Here is a 9,417-nt window from a genome sequence, read left to right as displayed (position 1 = left end):
TAATCTGATACGGAACGGTTTCGTCAGCGCGCACATTACTAGCTGTATCGCTCGCACTCTCATGGCATCACGTGTAAATAAGAGTATAAAGTCTCATGGAGATTGCGTGATCAGTTTAATCGGGTTAAGGGCTGGAGAAGTCTCTGCTTTTAACTCGGGCAGAGCATTAGGACCCTGAAAGAGGTGTGACCAGGATTCCCTCCTCTGGGCTTCAGAGTTGCAAAAGAACGCATGCGTTCCCGTGCAGTTTGCAAGCGCTTACGAGCCGACGGCACGAGCTTCGATGTACCTGCTTAAAGGCGCCAGCACGAGCCAAACTCTCAGGTAACGCAGTCGGACCGTTTCACTGCAGTCGCAGAACTTTTATTACTGCGCGAAAGTTGTTACACAGGTAACGTTTTGGGAAATTAAACGAAGAACACCTCAGGATTAAGAGGAAAGGTGAAATATCGTGCGTATTATTAAACAATATGAAAACGTATTCAGGATTGGAAGACTTTGTAGGACACTCGTTGTAGTCAGGGATTATGAAGCCATGATTTAACAGACCAGCGCAGATGATTCAGGAGAGATTCGCATCGCTGTCAGCCGAAGTTTTCGGCATTTCACCAGCCGCGGTGCTTAATGCACGTTCTTTTCACTAACTCCGGCGGTGGGACGGGTACTTAGCCCGAAGCTGGATTTCAGTGAACATGTCTAAAGTGGTCCAAAAGAAAAACCACTGGACTACTAAAGTGAACGAGTGCGCGGTGTGCACGAGTAGCAGCGGGGAGCTGAACGTGGAACTGCGCGGCGGGGCGGAGAACGGAGAGTTCACGTACGTTGGGAAAGTACAGGACGATGCCGTGCTTTACAAACACGGACGCTTGTCCGAGGGGGAATTGCTGCTGGAAGTCGAGGGTTTGTCCGTTTCTGGATTGCCCCTCTACGACGTACTGACTGTCACGAAGGAGTGCAGAGGTCCTGTCCGGATGAAAACTGTCAGACAAGGTGAGTTGACTGATTTGATAGGCGTTTCCCGCAGCGGTAACATCCGCACATTGTTTTACTCAACCCGCAAAAACCGCGGCGTATAAATTACCGTTTGCTATGACGACTTCTAGCTGATAAGGAAACTTAACGCCGACTTCATCATAACACGGTAAACTCCCTTTAGTGGAAAGGGGGGGAAAAAAAATCCAAAAAGGCGCGATTAGACGAGTTACTTTTCCATGCCTTTGGGATCCACTTTGTGGGACAGTTTGTCTCTCACGTGAGCAGAGCAGAACGGCTCGAGCCGCTCATATGTAAAGTAGGGCGGTGGAGATCGAGGCTGCGCGAGACCGTGATGTGCAACGCGAGATAGCTGGTTGACGGAAAGCTGCTCTGACAGACTCGGGCCTTGTTATTGTCGCCTAGCAAAGAAAGCTCCTCACTGGGTCATGGGCTCCAATACATACATACATACATACATACATACATACATACACACTCTTAATGTGTGTGTGTGTGTGTGTGTGTACAAAAGCCTGCTCAGCGCATATGGTGCATTGGTCAAATACACAGTCAGACAGAACATTTGCCACAGACCCCATTCATATATTTATATACATGGATTCTGGATACATTTGTAGTCCAATTGTAATACTCCAGATTACATACACACCCAAACCCCTAGATTTGAGCTCCTGTGTGTGAGAACAATGCAGACTCCCAAAGGAAAGGTGGGCAACCATGTGGTGTGTGTGTGCTTCAGTAGGCGTAGAGTGCCGTTCCCTAAACAAAAAGCTCACTAACATAGACAGATGTGCTTCCGATGGGCAGACTGCCATATCATGTGGCTGAAGTTATTTCTGGAGATGTAAGCTGGGACTGTATGGGACCTTCCCATGGACCACTGAACGTGTGTGTGTGTCTGTTTAAGGGAGACCGGAAGGGAGAGGGATGATGAATCTAAAAGTTAAGCATGTGATGGACTTTAGTAGCACCCTTTCACCCTAGATTTGCCACCCTAGTTTTTTTTCCTTCTTGGTTCATAACTGAGGAGAAAATGTGGAGAAGGGCATGTTTGTGTGCAGGCATGTGGGACTTCCGTTCTTTCATGATTGCAAAACTTAACTCACGATCACGAACGCTGTTGGATTATAGCCATAAGTCCTTTCTTTGTATGTTAGTAGTAATGGCCACATCCTCTCATTCATGCACATTACTTCAAACTCTCGGAATTGCACTGAGATATCATTGACCAACATAATGTGCTATTTCTCATCTTGTTCTAATTCCACTAATACTATATCACTGGTCATTGGTCCCTTATTTTCTGAGGGGGCAGAGTTAGGGTTGTATAAAAGGATGATTCCAGTACAGCTATTGGCTACCTGCTACTCTGCAAAGTGAGCAGTGAATGGTGAGGGCAGATTAGTACGGGTTACGAGGGCAAAGTGTTCCATATGTGCAAAGGGGAAGCGTTGGAAATGCCTCTTTCATCCTGCATACTGAGAGGACAGTTCCTGTCATCTTTTGGTCATGCTGATTTCACAGTTCTGTGTTCTCTCTCTCACACACACACATTTGATTTTTAAACTCTGCTTTTTACACATCCTTTTAAAACTCTGGCCTTGAACAACTGTGTTTGCCTGTTTTATCATCGCTTGGGAAATCATTAACTGCATTATATATATGACTATTGTCTCATTAATGTGGCTTGCCTCAGGTTCACTGAGCTTTACAGTTGAATGCTAAACACGCGTGCGTGCGCGCGCGCGCGCACACATTCTCACCCCCACGCTCAATTTCGTTTTGGGAATAAATGCTGCTCTCTGTAAAGTTTTTGCCCTAATCACAAACAAATGGTTACCAGGCAACAACACCTGTGTGCGTTCCCTCCCTTAGCACAACAACTGAGCTCACCTGTGTGGTGGGGCAGTGGGAGTTAGAATATGACTTGCTGGAACATTTCAGCTGATGTCACAGTTAAAAGTGGGGCAGAGATGTAGCAGATGAACAAGGAAAAAGATGTGCGGTTATTTTTAACATGACCTGCTGACTTAAGTGTTTCTATGAATGTGGATGTTAACAGCCCACAACTAAAATGGCTTTTGTGAATTCCTGAATGGCCTGTGAACAAGCTGAGAGCTGTGTGTTTGGGTGCCTCTCTGTGTTTTTAAGTGGGGGGGACAAGTTAAATCCTTGCGGCGATAATTGATATCACAAGAGTGGCCAGGCTGTGCCTCTCCAGGGTGGCAGAGACAGCAAACGTACGTAGCCAAGGTGCAGTTGGGGATCGAAGGCCTGGACAGATGACTTGTATGCACGTGGAAACAGATTGGCCTCCATGGTCATTTCCCCGCAGGTGTTTCCTATTGTGAGAGCCAACTGCATGTGAGGCAGCCAAAAGTTAGACAATAGCTGTGGGAGGCTTGCTCAGGGAGAGATGGCCATTTCCATTTAATTTCATCCCTTAGTGACAGTTAAACACATGTATGAGCGTTGGGTGATCTCCAGTCAGTTCTTGTTTCTTGACTATGTCCAATCTTTTACGTTAGTTTTGCGATTGTTTATGTGGAAATACGGCCCTTTGTTGACCCTGTCATGTTAAAGTTGGACTGCTAGTACTGCTATGCACAAGATAGAAACGTCAAGATTTTCAACAGTGTCATATTGCACTGTAAGCTTTGATGTAAACAACTAGCATTCCACCCTTTGTGGCTTGATTCATGTTTAGTTTAGGTTTTTTTAATTCAGTTTCTTTTTAAGTCTGCACATATGGGTTGAGTCTTAAAAAGCTCTCAGTAGCTTGACCACCATGGACAACTATCACAGCACTGTGAACTGTGAATTGACGGGGACCTTCTGCAAAGCAGTCCAGAGTGCATGGTTGACAGTAGTTGATAACAGTGCCAGGTCTCTGAGGCCAGCCAGCAACAGTGTGGGCTAATCCGTTACTGCTCATGTATTTACAAGACTTATTCTCTTGTTTTCCGTCGTACAAAATATGCAGCACAGCGGCTGCTCAAAACTGTTTAAAGACATGAATATGGATCAATCTGTTTTGTAGAATTGGAGTGCATTGATCTTTTGATACCTTACTAAAGGACAGAAAAGACTGTATGCGTATCAGTATGTGGGTGGGCATTTAATACTACAATTGTATCATAAGCCAGTAGTCCAGTTGCTGGGACACCAACTTTTTTTTACTTTTGAAAATGAATCATGTTTGCATTGGAGAGAGTTGCTCAATAAGAAACGTATTTGAGGCTTTTCGTACCGCTGTAGTAGTGAAAAGCTTCTACTATCTTCATAGTGTTCTCTATGCAACGTCAGGAAACGTTGCGGCTCCAGCAAGACCGATGTGGCGCTTTCAGTCAGAATGCATTATGGGGTGGCGTTTTTCTGCATAGTGGACAGTGTGTTAAACAGTGTGGGAGCCTTCACCCATGGTTGAGGTCATAAACCGCTGCATTGCACTTGCCTCCTGTCCTCGACTTCCTGGGTCAAAGGTCATCTCCACATTGTGTTCATTGTTTGCAGAACTTTTCATGAAGTATTATTTTTGCTTGATCTGTTGTTTAGCCTTCTATTTTCTGATGAATATAACTGGCAAAATGAATGCACATCAGAAGGTGATGTCTGTGGAGGGAGGAAATGTATGCGGGACAACAATCTCCAAGGCTCTCTCCTTGGAAAGTGCATTTATGGGAGGAACGCCAGGCTCCGACTCGAAACCAAACATGTCACCGCCCACAGAGAACTTGTATGCCGATATTTCAGATGTGTTGCTGATGAGAATAAAACAAACCCTTTTGGTCTAAATGTGTGGTGGTGTGTACAATGGCAGCTGAACACCAGACTGATAAAACCTTCCCCACTGTAAAATATAACAATTTGATGTGGAGGGCGTAATCTCGTTAGGGGGATGCTGATAATCTTGTCAAGATTGGTGTAAGGATGAATGCTCCATGTTACATGTATGTCCCATGCCGAAATGTGTTAGCCTGTCTCAGAGAGTTCAAACCGGGGAAGAGCTTTTTCAACAACACAGTTAACTGGAGGGCATTGCAAGGCCAGAGTGCCTTAAAAAGGAAGCAAATGGATTTATTTTGGTGGACCAGTCGCAATCTGACCACAAGTCAACTGAAAGTATGTGGAAAGACCACAAATTTGCTGTCCATTAGCATGCCCCAACTAGCCTGAACCAGCTTGAAGAATTTTAGAACTAGTAAAGCCCACTCCACGTCAGTGTGTAAAAACTAATAGAGACAGTTGACCAAAGAAAATGAATACTTATGAAAAGATGTTTCAGGTTTTTTATTCTTAATCACACTTTTCTGATGGTCCTCTTTCTTGTGTGACCAGTTAAAAGCAACATAAATTTTCAAGGCACTGTATACTGAATTTCTTTTTTTCTTTTTTTTTTTCTTCCCCCCCCCCCCCCCCCAACCCAGTCAGCTGTCTTTATTCGAATGAGGAAAGCTTGAGCATTCTCCTTCATTAACTGATCACTAATTGGAATGAAAAATGAACTCCCTTTTCTTTCCCTTTAAATTAAGTAAGCATGATGCTTATTATTTCCCTCAAATGGCTTTTTATTGATCGTTGAAGATCATAAAAGATGTGAGTAGCAAATTGTCAGAGTCGGATGACACGGGGGACAGAGCTTGTGTTCTCAACAGTGCTGGTATCTTCCTCCTTTGCTTCCCTGCATTTCTTTATTTTTTTTTGTCTTTGCAGGAGGATGTTTTCTTCTCAGGGAGCCTTATGGCTATGCAGCAGTCACCTTCGAGGTCTGGTGGTTCATGAGCTTCTATGATCTGGCTGTCGTGAATCCTGTTCTCAGGTCTTGCGTTTCTCCATGATGGCCCAAGGTTTGACTGTTTTAGCCAAACCAGGTGGCTCTCATCCCAGAACTGTTGGTGGGATTCAGTTGTTTAGTGCCAATTCAGGCAGGCTGTTGCAGAATAGAGGCATTGTGGACGTCACGAGTTTAAGCTCGTTAACTGGGGTCTCGACCAGTCCTGGTGACACTTGGATCGGTAGTGGTACCATGGTAATAGTAGCATGGAGTGGCTTGTCCCCATCCTGGGCAGCTCGTTTTGCCATTTGTGACATATTATTGTACTAAATAGGTTGTGAAATATATCCAGAGGCCTTACGAAAAAAGACAAGAGTGGAACTCAGAATTCCGGAGTCCTGGCTTTCGTGGTTTTCAGCTTGTCTGGAGTGTGGTCCTGGGTTCGAGGTTTTCTTTATCTATTCTCGTTGCCCTCTGCTTCCCAGTGTCCACCTCTGTAACAACTCGAACATTTTAATGTACAAATAATTAATGTACTGCATATTCTATAAGGAAAACAGTTCTCCTCTCCTGCCAAAACAACAACCCAAACTTTTTGTTTTGCTATCTTGGAGTCTGGTTTTTACAGCATCAAATGACCATATGCATGGCTAATTTTATTCTAGGTTCAGTACTGATTTATTTAAATACTGTATAAATTATTTAAATTTAAAATGTATATAAATTAATAAAGGGTTGCCTTTATAAAAATGCCTGACCTTCCCTTTCACTTCTTTTTCAGTTGAAGGTGTTGCATAAGATCTTCATCAATGTGAAGTTGGTGGTTTTACCTGTTTCCAGTGAAGTAATATCTATCTGTAGTCATGTATAGATTGACAGTACTTGATGAGTGGTTCTAACCCCAAACAGTGATAGAGTTGGGTCTGAATCAAGGGATGTGTCTAAAATATTAGATGGTTTAGATAAGGTCTGAAAAACTATGGAACAGTAATCAATGATGTTGGGGCAATTCTAGAACCTATGAACTAGTGATGTTGGTATTTGTCGACAGTGATTGCAGCTTAGACTACTATTTGGAATAATCTTTGTTTTAATTTAGAAAAGTATAGTTTGTGTATAATGTTAAATGGCAGTAATTCATATCTGATACAGATTAAGTGCTTCAAACCACTTTGGTCTTTAATATCCATTGATGGCTCTTTCTCCCTCTCCTGTGCTGCTCTTTAATACTGTGTATGTCTTTTTGTTCTAGCTGCAGACGTTGCTTTTGAGACGGATGGACCTCCTTTAATGAGTGGGCTAGACAGAGATAATGAATTTGTGGGTGAAATGGCTGGCTCGCTGGTGAAAATTGTATCAAAATGGCATACTCGCAAATATTTGAAGAGGTTTGACAGTTTAGTCTGTATTTATTGAATTGTGGAAAATACTTAATAAACTAAATTGATAAATTTTAATAAAATGTCTTTTAAATAAACATTTATCCTTTTTGTCCCAAGAATGATTATGCTAATTATGAAAGAGATGGTATAAACAAATGATTAGCAGACATTGGGCCCAGGGTAGACTGCTTGCCATCCAAAATGTCTCCCAAGTTGGGGACCAAAGTTTTAAATGTGAAATAATAGGGTTTGGCAAGAGATGTTGGGGGAGGGCAGAATTTAAATAAAATACAAAAGAACTTTCCCCAACTGACCATTCAGATAATTGTTCATGAAACCAAAATAAAAGGGCTCATATGTAAAATGACCAGTAGTAGAACCAAAAATGAGGTATAGCGATACCCCCCCCCCCCTGTGATTTGAGATCTTTGTCTCTTTGTTCCATATATGTTTTTAGAACCCCTATCTAATTTCCAAAAAAGGCCTCGCATTGTGAATACATTGGAAAAGAAATGGAAATGTAGGCAAGGTGTTGAACTTCACCATGTTCATCTAGCCTGTAGGAAAAAAGGGAGGTTTTGATCACTTCTCCAAATCCTGCACTGTTTGCTGATATAACTTGAAAGCATCTATTTAAATAGTCTAGCAAATGTTTGTTATATTTATACCTAAATATACTTAGCTATACCTAAATAATTTGGAATAGTGTAAAGGGGCGACTATTCAGTTTGTTGCTGAGTTGTCAGACTGATTTTTGGCATAATAAACTTAACCTTGCAAAGAATACATTATGTCCCATTATTGCTCCAAAGTACCTTGAAATGATGAGCCAATTTGATATGGACTGAATTGCTATGGAAAAGAAAGAGGTGTGAAAAGCCAACCTTGCCCAGTCGCACTGCTAAGGGGAAAACGGCCTGAGCTAATGTCAGTTATTTCTGCTCAAACTGGAGGTTGAGTAATTAATTAATGAAATAAATGTTGTGCCAAATCCAAACTTGTCATGGTCAAAAAGACACAAAATCCTGTTTGACCCTATCTAGAGAAATAAGCATCTCTAGGTGATCAGAATCATGGCCTGGTGTGTAAATAATATTTAGCAGTCTTCGAATATTGAAAAATAACCATGTTTGTAAGTTTTTGTTTTTGTTTGTTTGTTTGTTTTTTGTTTTTAGTAAACAGATGGCAGGTGCTTTAGACAAAAATTCTATTGGTTACATCAAGTAGGCTAATATGACCTGGGTCAAGGGGGGTCTTTTTATACTCCTATCAAAGTGGGAATATTTAGTTTATCAAAAAAAAATTTGATCCAAGTGTCATGGGTCATCTGTGAACTCAGAGGAGCATAACTTTTTATATAGTACGTTTTAAATGTTATTTATGTCATAATTTTTCGGTCATCTGTATGAATCTTTATTAGTCTTGATGTGCAGAAACTTTGCCCATTTTCTCATCATGTTCATGAAATTTGTGTTTTACACAGATTTGTGTTCTTGGGTAAATTATACTCCATAAAGTGTCTTCTATTCTATATGTCTGGGGAAGGATCAGTTGAGTATTGAATATCCATATCTATTATTTGCTCAGTAAGTTTGTTTTTGTTCCTAGTTTTGCTTCCTGATTAATGCATTATAAGAAATAATCTGTCAGATCTTGTCTGTACGATTGCAGTTCTGCGCTGGGACACCTGTATCCTACACTGCATGCTTCTCCTTAAAACCCCCAGAAGCCGCTGGAAACTCGTGATGTGTTCAGCTTTTATTTTTGTTTGGCTCTTGGTTCATATCTGGAATTGTGTTTTTAGGTGTTTCTTTTGTGAATGAATATATGCACTTACAAAGTGGTTGGTTGGTACACGTACGTGTGTGTGAGAACGATTCGGATTTCACAGCTCTCTCCTTGCAGCCTGCTTCACGAGGGCCGAGGTGGACGTGCGACGTCTTTTCTGCCCTCATTGGTCTCTCTCTCTCTCTCTCTCTCTCTGCTCACTAAGGCCTTGACCCTTACCTGTTGTCCCATGGTGGCGACCTTCAGTGTGTTCAGCAAACGATTCGTCTTTTGAAAGCTCAAGCAAGACTGAGGGTGCAGAATGTAGAGAGGAAGGTGGACAGGATTCCACCATCAATTTGTCCATGAAAAAAGCACTGGTATTCTTTTTAAAATAGCTGATTGACTCAGCATACACTATACAATGAACAAGCATCTTGCAAGAAATTAAAGCCATACGAGTTCTACAGACACACAAAATGTGTGGCAGATATTTTA

General features: G+C 42.0%; 1 protein-coding gene across 10 annotated transcripts in view; it reads left to right on the top strand.

Moving 5' to 3' along the window:
- Nucleotides 1-148: 148 nt before the first annotated feature.
- LOC113580438 (membrane-associated guanylate kinase, WW and PDZ domain-containing protein 1-like) overlaps nucleotides 149-9,417 on the top strand; it is an 82,813-nt gene continuing 73,544 nt past the window's right edge. For 6 of the 10 annotated variants that reach the window (XM_081703047.1, XM_081703046.1, XM_081703045.1 and 3 more), the window contains exon 1: nucleotides 152-990. In XM_081703047.1, coding sequence (XP_081559173.1) covers nucleotides 693-990 — 298 coding nt within the window. In that variant the 5' untranslated portion in view covers nucleotides 152-692. Of the gene's footprint in view, nucleotides 991-9,417 lie in introns of all 10 variants that reach the window. The other 4 variants (XM_035536206.2, XM_035536207.2, XM_081703049.1 and 1 more) reach the window with 2 other exon arrangements.

This window comes from Electrophorus electricus, chromosome 20, assembly GCF_041902795.1.
Source record: "Electrophorus electricus isolate QZ-2024a chromosome 20, ASM4190279v1, whole genome shotgun sequence".
NCBI classification, from domain to species: Eukaryota; Metazoa; Chordata; class Actinopteri; order Gymnotiformes; family Gymnotidae; genus Electrophorus; species Electrophorus electricus.
Note: the sequence above shows the minus strand (reverse complement) of the source record. Positions and strands in the feature narration are given on the sequence as shown.